Below are 21,223 nucleotides of genomic sequence, written 5' to 3' on the forward strand. Positions count from 1 at the left end.
GAAAGCGTCCGATTGCACCTCAAACACTGCAGCAGCTCACTGAAGCGTTGATTGAAGAATGGGAGCGGATTCCACAAGATATTCCGAGGATCATACGAAGCATGCCGCGTCGTTGTCAAGCCGTGATTAGGGCTCATGGAGGCCACACACATTAACGTTACACACGATATAAGAATATTTCTTTAATCGACCTTTTTTATCACCAATTAGTTTTTCGTCTACAATGCACATTTGAATTTTTTTTAGTAAAAAAAATACAAATTGAATTTTTTTATTAATTGTACTAATTAACAAGATAAAAAATAGCGTTCAAGTTTATTTAAATCTAATTTCAGTTTTAGCAATAGAAAGGAGAAAAATCTTGTTCCGCTAATTGTTTTGAGCAGTACATAACATCACAAAACAAAAAAAAATCAAAGAAAACTTAAATTTATTACTAGCAATCAGAAATAAAGTAACAAAACATTGGTAACAAGGGTTTAATAAAAGGTTTAATGTCAATAGTCTGTTGTATTATTTAAATTTTTTTTGTATGAAGTTTTTTAAAATATTTTAAAAATAAAAAACAGATTGTAAATCTTTTTTGGCAAATGCGAATTCTTTATAACTTATTAAGTATAAAATAAAACTATGTACATTTAGTTGTTAACTAAACAATTCCATGCTTTTAATAAACAAAAACCATGATTTCAATTTAATGTCTATTCTCTTGATATAGTTTAGTATAACAAGTGCAATTAAGAAACCAATAGGAAAAAATTCCTTGAATACATGATGATGTAGTCCAAAATTAAATCATTAAAACCTTAGCTTGTTAGAATCTGTATAATTAAATTTCAGAACATTGACAATTTAAAGAAATACACTTTTAATGGATTGAAGTTATGAATTATTATTTTAAATTTAACTGCTGTGATACTTTATTGACATTCACCACCTATTGTCTTCAGTCACCGTGACCATGCACTTGAAACGTCGGTTAAATTTAAAATAATGTTTAAATAATTATAAGTTTACAATAATACATAACTTCAATGCGTTAAAAAAGTTTTTTCTTTAAATGTGTAAAAGTTATGTTAATAAAAGACAATAATACATTGACAATTTGTTCTGTTTGAAAAGAGAAACTAGTATATTGTTTACAATATATAATAATATATATAATTCATAGCTAAACAGTGATCGCTTAACATTATCTTTTTAATTCTTGACCAAATACAAAAAAGTCAGTCTAATTTGCGCTACACAATTTTAAAACAGAATTGTGTAACCATCATCCTGCAAAAACAAAAAACGATCTTTGACATAATTGTTACAATAGTCTTATAACTAGCATTATTATCTAGACTTAACTATAGATACAGTAAACATGCAGACAATCACACAGACATTAACACTATAATTTTAATACTAATATATTACAATCACTATCTTGTTCAATCACTTCATATTCATAATCAATTTTTTTAGGTGTTCTAGTATTATTTTTCACTGTTTCTAATTTAACACTTGGTTTTTGTTTAATTTTAGGTTTAAAGTCATCGGCTTTACTTGCTTCTGTATCATTTCCCACATCTGAGTCACTGCTATCAACATCTGTATTAACTTTATCATCTGTTTCAGTACTTTTAACTTCCGAGTTGTCCTTTTCATTCTTATTGGTATTATCATGAGTTAAAGGTGATGCTTCTTCTTTAAGATTGGATTTATTAATATTGTTCGATAAAGTCTGTGTTACAGTTATGTGTTCTGGTATTGAAACACCAACAAGATTGAAAAATGGATTTGTAGAGGTGGTAGGAATCATGGTATTCACAGGGGCATAAGGAACCGCTACAAATACCATGTTATTATTCATCAAATGATTAGGAGCAGGTGTTACAATAGGTGCTAAACTACTATGAACATTTTCTGTAGTTGAAATATTGTGCGGATTGACTGGAGAATCAGCCACATTATTCATTGAACTGCCACTATTATTAATGTTTACTGAACTAACAGTATTCACTTTAGAATTTGCAGTAGACTTTTTAGAAGTTTTACTTATAGTGTCAGTTACATCAGCAACGCTACTCATGGTTATATTATTTTTCTGACTGCAATTTGTCTTTATAGTTGTATGTGAACGACGTGACCGAGTGACCATTGGTTTGGATAAACTTAAGTTTTTTCTAACAAAATCTCTATATGTATCGTTAAAACTAGAAAACTCCGTGTCTTTATCATCTAGTAAATCAATTTTAGTGTTACAAGATTTAAATTTCTGTTTACCTACATAATTGCTAATTAAAATTTTATTGTCAATATCATCACAAGAATCTGTGTCAGATTGTTGACCAACAGGATATTCTGCTAAGGAGAAAGTATTTACTATTTTAGGAGATACATCTACCATATGGGCTTTTTTCTTCAACGGCTCTGAAATATCTAATTCTAAATTTTCTCTCTTGATTGTTACTTTTGCTTCTTGTTTTAAGACTTCGGTTATTTCTGCATCAGTCAAGGACTTTGTTGGTACGTGATTAGGTTTTATAGGATTGTCATCATCGTCGTATCTGTTTAATATGATTGTCATTTCTAATGCTTTTTCTACCAGTTCCTTTAAGCCAGATATTTTTATTTTAGCAGCTGCTTCCAGTATATTTTCCAATAAAGTTTTAAAATCTAAATATTGATCATATCCATTTGAGTTGTCTATTGATTGCAGAAAGTCTGTGATACGATATTTTCGAAATTCTTTTGCTAGATTATACTCACAAGTTTTATGATTAGCATGGGTTTTATACAATCTGGCTAGAATTCCTTTTGAGTATGATTGTACAACAATTATAGATGGACATCGTTCAGTGAACACATCTGTTATTTTGGTGTTGATGCAATGGTAAAATTGCCTTCCATTTATTTCCTCTGACCATAGACGGTATTGAATAAATGCTAATTTCTCTATATGGTCCTTCCATAAGGTGAACTCTGAAATTAATTATAACAAACATAATTTATCTTACTAAGATTTTAGAGTTGGCAACCTTTTACCCACAATTATGTGACACATTTGATTTAAAGATTAATGTAAAACTTTTAGTTGTATGTTCCCAACTTTTACCTAATTTTAATTGTAAGTATCTTAATTGATAGTCATATTGAGGAAGTGAACAATAATTTCATTGTAACATGAGTTTGTTAAAAGGGCAATATTGTTATAGTAGTCATAATAAAAATTAAATGAATAGAATATCAGTCTCTTGCAGACGTCTACTTGTGCAAGAGGTTATAATACATCACATCTTTAACCTAGAACTAATTGTAGATTTGCTATATGTAACAGTACTTACGTGTCATATTAGGAAAGAACATGGTCTCAACACTTTTGCTATGTTGATACTCCACATGAACAGTGAATTTGTTTATGTTATTGAAAACTTTGCTACACAAATAGCAATAATAATGTTCTTCCTTTGATTTCCCCTGTTTCTCGGTGGTTGCGTCATGGCCCACACCAATTTTATTTTTCTGTATCTCACAGTTACACTTGTGTAGAGCTAAATTCCTGTTTTTCTGCTTGCAATGTGGACAATCCTGAAGTTTTACTGGGTGGATGGCTGTTCTGAAATAAAAAGGTTAAATCACTACTGAAACAATTCAGATACAACAAAAAGGACAGCATGCAAGTATGCCTCATGTAAATGTAGTTTTATTCTTTGTACTTTGTACACATAATCCACCAACTCTGTGTTTAACAGTGCCAATTTATGTTCATCAATTGTTATACATATGACAATTGTTATATGTTTAATTAGACATATTTACAAACATAGCTATATAGGTATATCATGATAGTGCATGATATATCTTACAGTTGATCTGAAATATCACTAATGACTAGACAGGCATGCAAAATACAGTTGAACAATATAGGTACAATTTATATGTATAATGGAATAATGTGCAATTTAATCTCACAACTATAAAAAATTGAGTAAATAAATTTTACTCTATTTAACATACATTCAAAAGTTTTAAATCCATATACCATACTTACAACTGTTTACTATGATAAACCTCTATATGCTTGGTGGCAACAAATTTTGAGGGGAAAATTGCTTTACAAACGGGGCACTGGTATCTCTCAAACTTATCAGTTGCTGCTTTGTTTTTATTACCACACGATTTCATTGGAGGTGTATTATTTACTATACTGTGCATGACTCTCTTGTGATTCTCCAAAGCATTGTTATTTGTATATGTTCTGATACACTTATCACATTTGTATAGTTTTCTCCTTTCCGACGTTTTCTGAAAAAAATATTCCTTTCTTTTAATAACTACATAATAAATGTTAGATATAGAAATAAGGTAATTAGGCAGACTATGGCATTTTAAAATTAATGTTAAATAGACTTGTGTCAAAAACAATAGATATTTCTTATAGAATGTGCAGATGCAGCACAGAAGCATCCTACAAACTATAAATTATACATAGAATAAAGTAAAACATTTGTTCAAGAAAGAAAAATCATTATTTGAAACCCTAAATCACAGGAATCAAAATAAGGTGTCAAAGAAATTACAGAGAATATGTTGGGATATGTTACCCATATTTACTTTTGCCTTTGGATGTTAACAAAGATACCTTAGTGTCTTAGTATGTAACTGGTTTTGCGTATTGCTATATGAAATACCAGCTACCTGCTATCTCAGATTTGATTCACAGTATAACAATAGGTATTGAACCCAGTATATGGAAAGTTTAAATAAGAATATAATGTTCTATGTTTAGATTGAGAATCAGAATTATTTAAATAATATCACATAGAACACTGCATTGTGTATGTAACAATTCTGATATTCTTTTGATTTAAAATATATTTTTGGAGAGGGTTTTGGGCAGCTTTAGTATATTCAAGCATTAGGTTTGTCCAAAAAACTCACATAAAATTTTTCATGAAACAATTTAGCTGTCATTTTTGCTTCACAATTAATTAACTTAAATGTTACAAAGTTTAAAAAAACAACAAAACAGTCACACTTATGAATTAAGACACAATTTTTGCTTCACTCACTATTACAGGTCTTAACTTGCACCAAATACATTATATTTTGCAATTTCAAAGAAGTATACTAAATTCAATTTCTTAATGGAACAGATTAATTTTGGGATAAAAATAACAACACAAATTCAGATTAAGTTATGTTAACCTATGGATGGATTCAAGCGTAGCACAAGAAACAGCAATAAATTTTTAATGTTGCTGCGTTGACAAAGTTTCCCCATATTGGGTAAAATTATTACAAATTGTTGTATTTCTTTTGAATATCTCTGGGGAGATCCATGTCTGGTAGTCGACGACTGTTGGCTGATATTGACTACCAATTAGTTATGATTACAAATCATCAAGGGAAACTGAGATGGATGGGGTGGAACAAACTTTGTGCTTTTCTTAGTAGGAATATGTGGAAGGAAAGGACCATCGTCAGGATATTGTGGGCAAACAATAATAAGGCAGAAATAAAACAATTCTGGTATGCAAAAGCATTTAATTGAAAAGTTTTACAACAGCCTGCTGACTCTTAAACTAGGTTATTGTACATGTTGCTAATTCTTGCATCTCGCTGAGACAGTTGAGATGAGATGTTACAGTTGAGATGTTATAATAAAATTCATTCTAACTTCCAGATACCTCAAAGTTATGGCTTTGATACATAACAAGACATGGTTTTCTAAAGAAATTTGTTCATAAATATGGCCGCACAGATCAGATAAAAATTGTGTAGCAATATATTTTTTCAAATTTTCTACAAAAATATGCATTACCATGTTTAGCAAGAATTAGCCTTAAAAAAGAGATAATTTGGTAGCCAGATAAATAAGTAACAAATATATTACTTACATTTACGCATTTTTCAGGTACTGAATACGGTTTAAGTTGTACCTTTTTTCCTCTATACACGAATGAGGCACCATGAAAATGAAGTGAACAAATTCTCGAAAATTTGGTTGGATGCCAATTTTTTCGCCCAGTGGCCTCCAACCATTTAATTTTAATATCTGGATTAGATGGAAACCTAAAATGTAATTTGACAATGACAAAAACTTTCTTTTTAAATGTAAATGTCCACAACGGTTCATAAGAATAACATAACTATAATACGGCCGATGGAAAGAAATCAACAAGAACGACTGATGACAGCAGCGAACATGACTTCCTTACGTGACTAGGATTATATATAAAATAAAAAATAGCAACACTAAATCTTTCATAATCTAGGTTATTATGAGCCTAATTATTGAAAACCCCTGACTAATCTAACCAAAAAGCATTGAATTTCACTGTTAAATATCATAACTGTCCATATTATAGCATTGCAAAATCAAATAAAGAAAAATTCTGTGTACTTACAAGTGAAAAGTTATTTCATGAAGTTTCCGTTCACTACGGCTTTTACAGCCTAAAACGCTGCAACCCACCATTGTACTTGTAGTGTTTTTATCTAAAATCACTGAATACTTTCCTCAGAACACTATTTTCACCATTATTTCACACAATAATCCAAAGACGCGAGTGTCATTAAGTGTTACCAGAACTAATCGTGACAAACAATAAAAATCGGCCCGACAACCAAGGATTATTCATGTTTCCATTTCTTGGTAATCGGACCAAACAAGTGCAAAGTCACAATACAATCGCCGCAACTGTGAATTGTCAAATCAAAAACTTATCTGCAGGCACTTGTGCTATTTTAATTTTACACTAGTCACTAGTCAGCAACCGCCAGGGTCCTTGACATAGTTGGTCCATAGACACAATAGTTAACAACCATTGCTATAACTGCATCTCTATCTAACTGTAAAGTTCTTAGCTCTAGTGTAGTATAATGCCAACGTCGCTACAATATTTTCTGAAGAGGATAGACTGTGGGAGAGTACACTTTTTACTCAGTGTCCATAAATTAAAGATTACAAAGATATTCGAAAGCATGATTGTTCACGATTATCATAGCATAAGTTTCGGAAAAAATAAGCACATAATTCTGGTTTCCAAACCAAATTTTATTGCCAACAAGGTTTACGAAAGGTTAATTAATATGGCTAACTGCAAGTAATGTCTGTATATTTATTTGAATATTTCTAGTTAACGTTCCAAACTTATTGTTGATAAACTGAACAGGTCACAGTATTCCTTAACCGCCTATTATAAAGTTATAGGTAAATATATTATACACCAAGTAGTGAAAGCTCCGAAATATTTGCGATGTAATTGTCACCCTACATAAAGAATAGTAAAATACCTTTAAGTTATTGAAATACAACTATCAAAATACGTTTTACCTTTAATTGACCAATACAATCGATGTTATCGGACCATAATGTAACGGAAAATATTTTACACTAAACACTTTAAGAGTTGTAATACGGCTGTTTTAACGCATTAAAGCAGCCATATTGATCGTTGTTGTTATAAGCTATATACATGCCTACACAGGCACAAGACATCAACAGACGAATCTACTTGTAACTTTTTATAGATATTACAAAAAGTTATCATGTAATTATTTTTATGTACCTTACCTAAATTACTTGTCTTTTCATTTCATTTTTCAGAAATGTAAATCAATGAATATGACAAAAGTTCGATCATTTATACATATTATATAATTATTTTCTGTATTTTTCTCTTTATTTCCAAATTCCGCATGAATAATTCTGCTACCTGTATTGTACAGTTTATACCTAACCATAGATTCGTACCACAAAATGGCTGCCATTGTTCAGGGTTGTCACGTCATGCCATGTAAAAAATCACGTATGTAGATATAATTTATTCACATTTGTGTATCACATATTTATAATAATAATTTAAATAGTTTTTTAAAGGCATTGAAACATTTTAAGTTTTATCTCTTTTAAGGTTACGTTCATGTTACAACGATATACGGCCCTAATTAAAAAATAAGTTACGGTGATTTATATAAAACTAAGGAAGAAAATTTAGGTACAGAGACTCTTTACAATATCTATCACATTTTATGTTGCTTTTGTAAGGCACTGTCCACTACAAACTTTAAAAGGAAAAAGTCAACTAAGTCATGAGTATTCTATTTTTCTGCTGTATGATTTGTGCACATAGTAAATGTCGACAAAATGAACGCTTATGAATTTAATATAACTTACTTGATATGGAAATATTGATGGCAGTGAGTTGTCACGAAGTCTTATGACATCAAGTGTTTTATTAAAACAACTTTTTTCAAAATGTAATGAACAGACCAACCATTCTTTTTGCCCAGGATCTATCTTCCTCTCACCGATAGCCTCAAGCCATCTTTTCCTTAAAACTTCATTTTTTGGAAATCTACATATAAAATTAAAATTTAATTAATATGATAGAGGGCAACCCTATTCAAGTATACAAGTTACGCAAAATATAAATAAACAGATAAAAATAAAACCGAATTTTAATAGCTGTTTAGTCTTGAATTGTGTTTATTTTACAATCAGAATTATTTTACTATAGTTATGTTGCTAAAAACGGGGTACTAACCTATGAAGCGTCAATTCAGGTTGTTTTTTGTTTTTTCTTGCACCACACATTAAAATACAACACTTAGCCATTTTTTGTAACAGTTTACTTACAGTAACGTTTTTTTAACTAATATTCGTGTTGAAGTCGCAAATGTCTTTTTTTAATAACTAATTGATTGCTCAACTAGCTCCGATCACGAATTGACGACAAACTTTAATGCATAACAAGCGTATGTATATCATGGCGGATTCTGACAGTTGTCAGGACTTAAAAGATATCATTATTAATTTAAGTATTAACGTAAATACATAATATGTAACTTTTGTTAAATGCAATTGTATTTTAGTAACATATAGATTAGGTTATTGTTAATTGCGGTTTCTATAATTTAATGACTTTGACATTTGAAACTAACTTGTTATATTAGCGCTAAACTAGTAAAACAATAGGTCGTGAATCGTGAGATGTAAGAATTATTAAAATAATCATTGAATAAAACTCTCATTTCTCTTCTTACGTCGATAGATAATATTAATATTTCGTTTAAATGGGGAAATAATTGGTTTTGTGGTTCAATGTCGACTAATCTCAAAGAACAACGCTAAATTTATACGACAACTCTTAACATCAAATGTGACGTCTGCTGTATCACTAATCTATTGAATGAACATACGCAAATTAATAAATTTTAGCTATGTTCCTTATTTATCTTTGTTTTAACTCAAACTTTTTTTAATGATTAAAATGAACAATTTGGTTTTGTACTGTTAAGACTTTAGTATCATAAATATGATAGTCATGATGTGTTTTTAGTTTTCATATGAGTAATTGAATGGGCATTGGGCTTTCTACTTAATAACAATAAATAATATCAAAGTATAATTTTATCAATGAGATGTTGCCAGAATTATGGTAACATGACTGAGGCACACAGCTGTATTGTGTTGAATTATTATACAACTCAAAATACAATATGTTACTCATTATATGCGGAGTCTATATGGGTAATTAAGATTTAAGAAATAATTTTACCTTAATGAAAAGTGTAGGTATTGAATGTGGATTCAAGTAGGTTCTATTTGATTTTTGCTGGAAGCAACTAGGGTCAAAATGTTTAGAGCAAATCCGAGAATGACTCTTTGGATTCCAATTAATTCGATGAGTGCACTCAATCCATGCATCTTTTAATTGAGGATTATTGGGAAAACTGAAAAAAGGGTTGCTATATCATTATTTAAATATTTATGAAGAGCTTTAAATCTAAAATACTATGTTAGCAAAATTTGCATAGAGCACCACCACTATTTGGAACCAGTTGCCCATCAATGTATTTCCAAAACAATTCTAGGAACTTTGGAGCTCTCTGGGCCCTCGCAATGTGAATATCAATGGAAGGCAGTATCACAGCAACATCAGATGAGCCTCCTGCCTATTTACAATAATATATTATATGACATATAATATTCTTAGCCCCATAAATAATTGGTGGGTGTAAAATTTAACAAGTAATCTTTAACGTTTTTAATATCAATGGTTGGTTACAAGGCCGAAACAAATAGATAAATCTCTCTTATAAAAATGCATTAACTTAATGTACCAACTTCAGTATAATAGGAATCAAAATAATTATATAAAAAAATATTTATTTTGCTTTATTTTACTTACCGATGAAAGGTTATGTTTAGCTGATTTCGTTCAGTGCGACTTTTGCAGCCATATACATTGCAATTCACCATCACTTTATTTTATAGACTAAAAAAATATTCTTAAAATTTTATCGATCAAAATACTTCATAAGCCAACAATTTATCTGGCTTCAGTTTCTGAAGGCAAACGAATAAAGTAATCCATTGTGTATGTAGTTTGTAGTACGTAAAAGAAAGACAAAATATGCATCCTTTGTCCCATTCACTCTTAACATTTATGTCACAGATCAAGTAGAGATACTAACTATTAATAGTTTTCTAAAACCTAAATCCTGTGATATAACAAGTCTTTATGTAAACTATTACCAAAATAAGCTTAATGAGCTAAGAAATATCTAATACTTATATACAAGAAACTGGCATAAAGTTAATAATACTAATAGTAAAGTACTATAGCCATAAAAAAAATTAATACATTGGGGAAGATCGTTACGTTCGTGAGTCCAGGTACCAACTTTACGTCAACGAAGTTTCGATTAAGATTTTGAGGGTATTGTATTGCTATTGAAGATTTTAAAACCGTATTAAATAGAAAGGTTATTTTTATTCATCATTTTAAAATAATTTGCTGCATACGTAAAGTGACCATTTATTTTTCGTCACAAAACGGGACATTGGTTTAATTGTAGTCAATCAAAAAATAGCTAATGGAAACAAAAAAACAAGTTATTGATTTAGAAAAAGTTAGTTGGGTTGAAGTTTTCGAATCAGAAAATAAAGGTAGGTAGGAGGTACTCAAAATGTTTAGTTATATATTTTATCAGAAGAAATTTATTTTTTCAAGAGATGATGGTGACAACTGACAATTTCAAATAAGAATTAAACTCTTGACACATTTATTTTAAATATTCTGCTGGTCTGGGAAGTTTTATAAAAACGGGACAATTTTACGTCCCACAATTAATTTCGGGGACACTGGGACTCGTAATTATTGGTAAAAGGGACAGTCCCGTTTAAAACGGGACGTTTGGTCACGTTATGCAAATCTACATCAGCTTGCATTTTTTCAGACAAAAATCTGTATAACGATTTGTTACTACAAATGATTTATCACCACCATCTTTTTAACTAATGCTTTTTGATAGCGCAAGGGACCTGATATCGGGTGTTAATCATTTTTGCAATAGCAATAACGTCTTCTAAAAGATAGATTAGCCACGTAGCAAGAGTAGCAAATGCTACGGGCCCCACAAATTTGGGGGCCCCGCGCTTCAACGTACTCATAATAAAAAGATATTATTTACATAAAAATGTTGATTTCCTTACGTTAAATCGTAAAAAATTATTTGGTATTTTATTCTGTTGAACTTTGTTGAATATATATCATGATTTGCTTAAATATGTCTGTATTGAAAGTGTTAATCTACAAATTTTCTTAATAATATGCTCAGGAATTTAATTTCAATTAAGCTAAAAAAGACCGCATATTATCCGACAAGTTACTGAAGTTCCACATTATATTTATGCAAAACAAAGCAGCTATCATTCATAATGTTTTAGCTTTACTTTTTTAATTATTATTGGTTTGTGGTTTCACTTTCGTAACTACAATTTTGAGAGCTTATCTTGTATCTGTAAATACGAGCATTTTACAAGTGAGAGCAATAAAATAAAATAATGTAAACATTTTATTTTAGTTATACTTTATATTTTTGTAGTATGTTAACTTGCTGTTTAAAGATGTATACATAGGTATATTAAGATTACTTGCATTTAGAAATCAAAATTAACAATTTTTAGATGTTTTACCCAAAAAAATTAAAACATACAACTAAATTTTTAATTTGAACTTCCGAATCTATTTCATTGATCATTTAAGGCAAGTAAGCTATCACCTTTCTATGCCTACTGACACAAAATAATTATCATTTTACATAGGATACAATAACCTGGGAGATCTTAAACTAAATAACAGATTAATCATTCTTTGCTATTAACACCCCACAGTTTTATTTCATCTTCAGAAGCTGATAGTAAAATGCTATCAGATGGATGGTGACTAATTGTCACCACCGGCTTGTTAAATTTATGAACTAACTTGTTAGTAATATTACTACTAATTAAATCCCAGTAAAATATTTCACCAGTGGCAGAACCAGAAATGATCTGATTATCTTTGTCATTAATACAATTTTCAAGCAAATAATCGTTAGTCTCATGCCCCATAAAAGTATTTAAAAGTTCTCCTGAATCCTTATCTATTAATTTTATGGTACCATCTGAACAACTTAAAACAAAGCATTGCCCATCATGTGTTAAACTTCCATGTGTTATTATTGAACCAATATAATCAGATATCATTTTTCCAATTCGTAGATCATATAATCTTGTATGGCAATCGACAGAAGTAGTCAAAACCTCATGATCAGTAACCTGTATGGATGTTATAGTATCTTTTGCGTCTCTAAGTATCTGTACTGGCTCCTGTCTTCTACTAAGAACATCCCATAAAGCTACTGTATTGTCTATGGATCCAGAAATTGCCATGGTTGATTCTTCATTGAATTTTATACATGTTACTGAGCTAGCATGGGCCCTATACCTGCGCAAGGGTTGACCAGTAGTAACATCCCATAGGATAACAGATTTATCGGCACTACAAGAAACAATCTGACTATTATCACTTGAACCTGCCACATCTAAAACTTCATTTGCATGACCTCCATAAGTTTTTAAGAGCAAATCGTTATGCGGATTCCACAATTTAATTTTTTTATCAGCGCCGCACGTTAGGCAATAACTCCCATCGATATTAAATCTCACTGCTCGAACAACTTGTTGTTTGCAGTGTATTGTAGAAAGCACCTCCATTTGTACTATTTCAGACATTCTTGGCCTTTCAGAGATACTTTGATACGCATATTATAAAATAATCCAAAGTGTATATAACTAGCGGTAGATCATTTCATTTAAATTATTAGCAATATCATAAAACGCATTCGCAATTGAAGGTTTGTAAATAAGTTGATATATTTTGTGGTTTCGTAGACGGCTGACGGACTATGGTAAAGACCAGGCATCAGCGTACAGCATGTGAGATAGCGACTGATGATCGACATAACGTCATAATATTTATCTATATCTATATGCCACTAATATTGACATGAGATAAATTTTCCCTATTTGAGGGGTAATTTTTACGATAAGAAATACCCAAAAAAAATTTTTTTCAGGGAGTGCTCACTCACTCCACACGCATATAATCAGATGAAACCACACCCGATCAACAACTGCTGCATAGTAACTGTTCTACCTTATACATCACAGACGACGTTTTACACAGTGTTTTTATACACGCACAACTGTTTACAGTCTATATTGGTTAGGTTAAATTTGAATAAAGGCCCAAGCTTTTATCAAATTTTAGCGCCGGAAAAAAAAATTGTGTTATTGGTAAAACAGAACAGCAATTTTACGAATATCACGAAAAGAGTTAAATACTTACGTGCATAAAAAGTGTAGGTATCGCATGAGGTTGTAAAAACGTTTTATTTTTTTTCTTTTGAAAACAATTCATTTCAAAATGTCTTGAGCATATCCGGTCGTATTGAGTTGGATGCCAGTTTAATCTATCTGTACACTTAGTCCATTTATTATTTAAATACGGTTCATTCGGAAAACTGAAAAATGTGGATAATTTATTCAAGTGCTGGCAGCCCCAACGAGTTATATTCCAACTATATCCGGCTAATAAATCAATTTAAAAAAATATATAATCCAACTATTTACAAAGGACACGAACTATGGCAACTACCTTACGTATGTAACATGATTCGCAATTTAGTCGGTTAGCACTGAAAAATATGTTTGGAATTGTCATATTTACAGTTTTAATTAGTTGAAGATTGCTTATCATTGACCAAAATACACATTCGAATGAATAATTCTTGAACAAAGTTACTAAGTCGTGACAAAATGAGCTACTTACCGATGAAAGGTTATGTTTGGTTCTTTACGTTCACTATAGCTTTTACAGCCAAGTATGCAACAATTCACCATGACCGACGCTTAAATATACCTCTTAGAAGTATAAAGTCTTAAAATATGGCATTGATTTGGGTTTGTGTGTGGTGAAAACTTGTTTACCAACAAGGGCTCGGTGGTATACAAATAAAACCAGTTACGCAAATAGAGACAGAAAAACTGATACTCTGTTTCGCTCGCACTTAAGTATTTCACGTTAATGCCTTCTCTCTTCAGTAATTATTGTTATTTTAGAAGCAGTGTTGCCAGATCAGGGGATTTCACCCTAGATTTAGAGGAATGTCAACCGAGTTAGGGCCAGAATAGGGTGAAAAATATTAAGGGTATTTTTTAGGGGAAATTTTAAAAACACGCCAAGTACAGATTTTTTGCTATTGTATATTTCTTTCCTGATATTGGAACTAAATTGAAGAACGAAGAGATCGTAAGAACAGAACCCGTATATCTAACCTTACTAATTGTATATTTGATTTTAATTAAATAAAAAATTCTACAATTACATTAAAATACAATATTATTTTTTTGTATTTGAAGGTTTTTCTTTTTTACTAACAATACTCTTCATACCGTAAGTGTTTGTATACAATACAGTTTTTACAGATAACAATAAAGTATTGTAGAGCCTTCTTTTATCTGTATATAAACAGATAAAAAATTTAATGTGTGGTTTTTTCCAAATATAATTTATAATTATTATTTTTTCTAACGTAGGTTTGACATTTCTGAGTAATTAAAATCATATTATAATTATACCAATTAGCAATTATAAGTAACATCTAGATTCTAGTGAGTATTATACCAATTATGCCATAAATCAGAGTTCTAAGCTAGAATTGGAAACACAAAGACAAGTGAAGAAAGTGTTTTTTATTTCAATGTGAAATGTCAAGAAAACAAACAATAATAATTATAGCATATTGAGTAAGTTTATTTTTTATTCTATCTTATTTGTGTAAATCTACCGATAAAAAATAACATATTTAGATATACAAAATACTTCGTTCGAAAGATAAATTTGAAAGCTCTTGTTGAATGCTCGCCTAATTGTGAGAAAGGTTCTTAAAGTATATTTTAAAAAATTTACCTCACGATATTATTATTTACTGTACTTGCGAGTACTTAATGTACACATGGAAAGTTTATTGGTGCACAGTTAGGGAATTAGCCTATGACAACAGGGATGAGAGTTTCACGCTGAAGCCAACACTGCTCTCTCTGTTCATAAAACCAGGTTTCAATTTTATAATTAAGCTTTTTTTAAATTTAAAGAATTCCTTGATCTTTGCTTAGCGCAAGCAATGTAAGCTCCCGAAAATATTATGCCAAAACATAAAGCCTTTCTCATACAAATTACCAAAAAAATTTCAACTATTTACTCCAGAGATTGGCCTATTCAATTAAACAAACAATGTTTTACATAATAGGCATGAACTAATACTTAATAATATTATATTTCATGATTGTATGGCTTCCTTACTATTTTAATGCTAAAAATAATATAAGATGTGGGTTGCTTTGGATGATATTTGTATTAGTAACAGTGTTTCTTTTCAGTGTACGCTATTGATTAGATCCTTTCTGAAAATCTAAAAGCTTTGTATTTTGTGCATGCTTGAAATTTAGTATTCAGATGAAATTTATATTTTCTGTATATATTCAGATTTTTACTTCGCAAAATATTTGCTACTTACTATTATCTAGATATTCAATAACATGCTCCAGTCTACAGTGCAAATGTCTTGCTCAAATTAGAATTACCACCATTACTGGTTTATTTCCAGAAGTAGTACTATGGCGGCAGTGCAAAAAATGGACAACACTCACACAAGAAACCAAGAAAAACGAGATGTCATGAATAATGAACTCTCATCTACATCTAGTGAAGAAAACCAGATTTCCGTCAAAGTTTATAAAAAAAGGTATTACAAACCAAATTTTGTTTTTATTGTGTTCCTTAAAACACGAAATATATTTTTGTAATTGGAAAATTTTTCTCAAGTCAACATAAAATATGATAACTCACCAGTGTGCTTTACCAACCTTACTTTTGTGTTCAAACGTGCCCAACAACCTTATAATTGTATTTTATATAAGTACTGCTGTATCGTTTTTAAACTTTTGAAATAGAAAAAACTAAAATCTATAGTCATAGTTGCCAGACTAATGAAGTTGTATAAAATATAAGGCTGTTGGTACTAAAATTTCTCCACAATGAACATACACTTACCAATATCTACATAATATTTGAATAGGATACAGTATTCATGGCAATCATTTGGGTGTATATATTTTTGCCTATTTTTTCTGTTTACTACACAACTATATTAAGAAATTCTTATTCTGTACTACAGGTACAAAGACTCTACATCAGACAACGAAATGGACAGACGGCTACAACGAAACCACTACAAGTCAATGGGAAACATAAATGAGGGGTTCAGAGAAGGGAAGAGGAACAGTGCCGAGGGATTCAGGGAAGGGAAGGGATTTAGAGGAGGAAAAAGAAGTAGTATCAGTGTGAGTAATGTGGATTTGAGCTTGCACACTGAGGAGATTAAGAAATTTGATCGATTGCAAATACCAATTGTTGGGTACGTATTAGAACTTATAATTGTACATATTTATAACTATACTTTGTATGAGAGGTAACATGACCAAGTGTCGCTTGTCGCTTATCGCGTTATCTGTGACTATGCCTACCATATATCAAAATCTAATATATTATCAACGTTTCTTGTCTCGTTTGATTATCTTGTATCACATGTCAAAGTATTCACGAACGATTTGAATTTTACACACCCAATTGGATACTCTGAATATCGACGGAACTTGTTCGTGTTTTAACAATTCGACTTTGGGTCCTTCAAGGAAAGAGCGTACCAATTCTTAAAAGGCCGGCAACGCACTCGCGAGCCCTCTGGCTTTGAGTGTCCATGGGGGGCGTTATCACTTAACATCAGGTTAGCCTCCTGCCCGTTTGCCCCCTGTTCTATAAAAAAAAAACAATGGTGACGATTCCTCCGGACTTCTTAAGGGTTGGTATATACTAGAGCTCGATCTCCGGCCAAACATTAGTTGCTATAAATAAAGGCTTCAGATTACTTTTCTTTTTTTTCGTAACTTATTTTTTGTGTTTACAACGGTCGTGGTGAGTGAATCAGGTCGCTAGTTTTTGTGTTACGAGGAAATGCATATAAAGTTTATCTTTCTGTTCGCAAAAACATTAATAGTAAAAGTTCATCCAAATTATATTGAGCACGAAAGCGTAACGAATACATTCACTTTCACATATAATTCGTTACTAAAACAAAATGTTATGTCACATTAAGATTTTTATAATATTAATTATTTATTTATTTAATTATAAGTAAGCCTACTTAATACATATTATTTTGCAAAATACTTATACAATACAGAAAGCAAAAACAGATTACATAGATTAACAAATTATGTATAAAAAACAGAAAACAAGCAAGCGCATTAAAAGACAAAGATACGTTTAAAAAAAACAAAATAATAAAATTAAAAAACTGAAATTTGACATTTAAAAGCAACAAATAATACTAAGAATTTATAACTACTACTTTAAAAAAAACATTAACTTTCTACAGTTAATCGCTTTAAATTACTTGTACGGTTTTAAAATAAGAAAAAAAGAAAATTAAGAAAAATGTCAATCAAATCAATCAATCAAAATTCGTTGATTCAGTTTAGATGCGTCTTAGGACATGCTTATGAATTTCAAAAACGTTTATAAAATTCGCAAAAGAGCAAAACTACCAGGAGGCCTTGTTCTGAGAAAGAACAGGCAAGAAACTCAGCAGGTTTTACCATCCCTCAATGAAAACCACAATGTCATTAAAATAAAAATCTGTTCTATGATTTACCACTTTCACCATTACATACATATTCACAACACTTCCCAGATAACAAAACAAATTATAACAATATAATTAGAACTATTTCCAAGCGTTTATGAAAAGGCAAATAAAGGCATACGTTAGTAAATGAGATATTGATTAGAAGCACCAACAAAAAAAAACGAATGATCACGAATTAGAAATAAAAGGGCCATATATTAAAGGTTAAAAAAAAAACAAAAAAAAAGTTTATTTTAGAACATAAGATCATCATGGTATTTTATTCGAAATTTCATACTGAATAAAATTAATAGCTTTATTACCCTCAAACTTTCCGTTTTCGATAATTCTGAAACTAACAATATAGTTTATTAAACTTTATAGATACGAAGTTATGGAAGAACGTGCAAGATTCACAATATACAAGTTAAAGGTGGAGGACGACTCTCGGGACCAGTCATGGCTGGTTTTTCGACGTTATACAGACTTTGTTCGTTTATATAACCGGATACGAAGTGAACGACCGGATATTATACTACCCCTACCAGGTAATCCATACATATTATATAAATTAGGCCCGGCCGCGTCTATTTGTATGACCGTGATATAAATAATATAGATTTTATCCTAAAGAAGAATTAGCTGCATATTTAATTAATATATTGACCGAAGCGCGTTGTATATATTGCCAAATACAGGAAAACCAACACGCAACACACACAGCTGCATAGATTAGCTGTCAAATCTAAGCTCTCTCATCTCCAATGTTGTAACACTAAATTGGAAACACTGAACACTAAAACATCGTGGAAGTAATAAGCTTGGGCGTTGGCTATTTTTTCCAACCATATACTGGTTGAAAAAACTACTTGGAGTTCTTCTAGAGAAAATTTCTATTTACTAGCCAACTGGATATATCTTCTTTCAAATGAGATACGCATTTCTAAACATATTTTTTTTTTCAGGAAAACGTCTCTTTAGAGACAACTTTGAGCCAGCGTTCCTCGAAGAGCGCGTACGCGGCCTACAAGCATTTATCAATTCCGTCCTGAATAAGCTACCAAACGACTCGACAGTCCGTGAGTTTTTTTGCTTAGACGAACCACCTCAGGTGTTTACCTACCAACCAGAAGTACAAGCGGTATATGGAGCATTGGAAGATTCTATAACTACCCTCAAAATGCAGTTAAAGCAGAAAGATGCAACTATAATGCATTTACAAAAACAACTCGCTCAAATGGAGGTCAAAGTTAAGGGGTGTCCAAACTGCTCCAAAGTACAAATTTAGGTTAGACTGGCTCATACTCAATGGGAATATTTATTTTTTGTCAACAGCCATATTAAAGTTTCGTTTATTCCGGTTCGAAGGACCAGGTAACAAGTAACAAACAGGGTTTCAAATGAATATAGTTAATTGTAGTGAGTATAGTAAAATTATAGTTTGTAAAAATAACATGTATGTCAAAATAAGATTTTGCGAATAGAATCTCGAATAGTTAGGTGTAGATCACTTAAAAAGCAAATATTAAGTCCATCCTAGTGAATATGAGCCTTAGTTTATGCATTTATTTTTATTTTTTTAATACATTCATGATTAATTATTCATTTATAGTTTAAATAGTTAAAACTCACCAAAAAAATGTATAATTTCGTGATTTTTTATAATATAGTAAAGGTGCTATGTGCGCATTTTTACGTGATTCATACGATACTTTAAGTTATTTCACTGAAATATGTAACTTAATGTCCACTACTGACACTGTCATCAGATATAACTCCCTAGCAAGAGTCTTTTATGATGTGATCAAACATTTGCTCTTTGCCATGCGGTTTAGGTTATTTAAGCATATTCGCATATTACAGCCTTGAATGTTTTACAAGTTCAGCCTGCCACACTCCCGAATGTATGACACAATTGGATGTACATCTTGTTCTCAAGCTCTAGTGGTTGTGAATGTAATTGATAATGTAGTATTCAACTATATTTTTAAACTCAAACAACGAAGCAAACATTTGCTATTTAAAAAAAATATATATTTACATGTGCTTTAAAGGGTCGCACTCGCCCTAAAACAATACCGCACTTAATAAAATGGAGACATCCACTAAGAAATAAAATGTATGTATGTGCCCCGCCAGAAAGGTTTATAATCTCTGACATGTCAAAAAATGATAGCTGTCTCCTGACACCGAATCCTTTCTACGGAAGTAAATGAATTGAAAATCGGAATTTGGAGGTATATATTTTAAAGCGTGTCTTTTATTTTTTGTGTTGGCTGAACTTGTGTACCCATGAGGAATTCGGAGTTTTCTTAATCGGCACTTACCTGCATATTAAGAAAAATGTATGATCGCGAAACATATACATACATTTGAGGTTCATAGCTTAAAGATTATTTGTCTATGGTTTACTATAACTATATTTGTTGACTCTTATCATTTAAATATCAAATAAAAGTATCATAGTGGATGTTAAGTTCGAATGTTTGTACAAATATTGTTAGGATAGAAGGTCATACTTAGTGGTCTTTAAACAGTTAAGTATATTATTCATGATAATTATACCTTTATGAGTGGAAAATTATTTCGGTAGATTTTAATATAGCAAACTTAGATAAAACATATTATACCGTACCATAAGTGTTAACATACCGAATTCTAGTAATATTTTAAATGACCACGCCCATAGATTATATTATTGTCAGGCCTAATATATATACAGTGTTGTGATAAATAAACCTATGTACAAGCAATAAAGTGCCTTATATGTACAATTTTACTATGGTTAAAATGTAGTTTTAAGGTGTTATTAAAATATTATTACAATAATTTCATAGTAATGGAAAACTATAAGAGTGATATCTATTTAGTAAGTTGCGGTAAGACGATGTCTAACACACCATGTTGCCGTTTGTTAATTTTACAAATTCTTAGATACAGAAAATGTCCATATTTCGTCGCTATCATTTGTTTTTCTCTCTATTCATAATAATTGATGAATTATCTAAAATGTTGTGTATTTACCGTTTATTACAATAAAAAATATATTATACAATGACGTTTTTTACTTAAGCCACCTGTAAATTTTATAAAACTATATTTATTTTCTAAAAACATTACATTATAAGACTAAATGATGTTTAGAAATAAT

General features: G+C 30.7%; 3 protein-coding genes across 12 annotated transcripts; 1 reads left to right on the forward strand and 2 right to left on the reverse strand.

Annotated features, from left to right (window-relative positions):
* Positions 1-1,135: 1,135 nt before the first annotated feature.
* LOC110997796 lies at positions 1,136-10,516 on the reverse strand. Of its 8 annotated transcripts, XM_045633114.1 has the most exons (8): positions 10,188-10,516; positions 8,541-9,729; positions 8,171-8,351; positions 6,399-6,911; positions 5,889-6,063; positions 4,040-4,293; positions 3,333-3,604; positions 1,136-2,970 (listed from the first exon to the last, which is right to left on the reverse strand). In XM_045633114.1, the coding sequence occupies exons 4-8, from the start codon at positions 6,467-6,469 to the stop codon at positions 1,397-1,399; spliced, it is 2,346 nt and encodes a 781-aa protein (XP_045489070.1). In that variant the 5' UTR covers positions 6,470-6,911; positions 8,171-8,351; positions 8,541-9,729; positions 10,188-10,516; the 3' UTR covers positions 1,136-1,396. The 8 variants fall into 8 exon arrangements, with proteins under 8 accessions (XP_045489070.1, XP_045489071.1, XP_045489069.1 ...); XM_045633115.1 differs by having other exon boundaries at positions 6,399-8,351; positions 9,555-9,729; XM_045633113.1 differs by having other exon boundaries at positions 6,399-8,351.
* A 1,228-nt stretch (positions 10,517-11,744) lies between these two features.
* On the reverse strand, positions 11,745-14,355 carry LOC110997798 (WD repeat domain-containing protein 83). Its single transcript, XM_045633135.1, has 2 exons — positions 14,157-14,355; positions 11,745-13,848 (listed from the first exon to the last, which is right to left on the reverse strand). Exon 2 carries the CDS (start codon positions 13,055-13,057, stop codon positions 12,149-12,151), a length of 909 nt encoding a protein of 302 aa, XP_045489091.1. The 5' UTR covers positions 13,058-13,848; positions 14,157-14,355; the 3' UTR covers positions 11,745-12,148.
* A 539-nt stretch (positions 14,356-14,894) lies between these two features.
* Positions 14,895-21,162, forward strand: LOC110997806 (sorting nexin-16). 3 transcript variants are annotated; one of them, XM_022266125.2, is made up of 5 exons: positions 14,895-15,133; positions 15,994-16,131; positions 16,564-16,803; positions 18,457-18,620; positions 19,038-21,162. In XM_022266125.2, exons 2-5 carry the CDS (start codon positions 16,004-16,006, stop codon positions 19,358-19,360), a joined length of 855 nt encoding a protein of 284 aa, XP_022121817.1. In that variant the 5' UTR covers positions 14,895-15,133; positions 15,994-16,003; the 3' UTR covers positions 19,361-21,162. The 3 variants fall into 3 exon arrangements, with proteins under 3 accessions (XP_022121817.1, XP_022121819.1, XP_022121818.1); XM_022266127.2 differs by having other exon boundaries at positions 15,997-16,131; XM_022266126.2 differs by lacking the exon at positions 14,895-15,133 and adding an exon at positions 15,153-15,276.
* Positions 21,163-21,223: the final 61 nt, after the last annotated feature.

Source organism: Pieris rapae, chromosome 22 (genome assembly GCF_905147795.1).
Source record: "Pieris rapae chromosome 22, ilPieRapa1.1, whole genome shotgun sequence".
Classification (NCBI taxonomy): domain Eukaryota; kingdom Metazoa; phylum Arthropoda; class Insecta; order Lepidoptera; family Pieridae; genus Pieris; species Pieris rapae.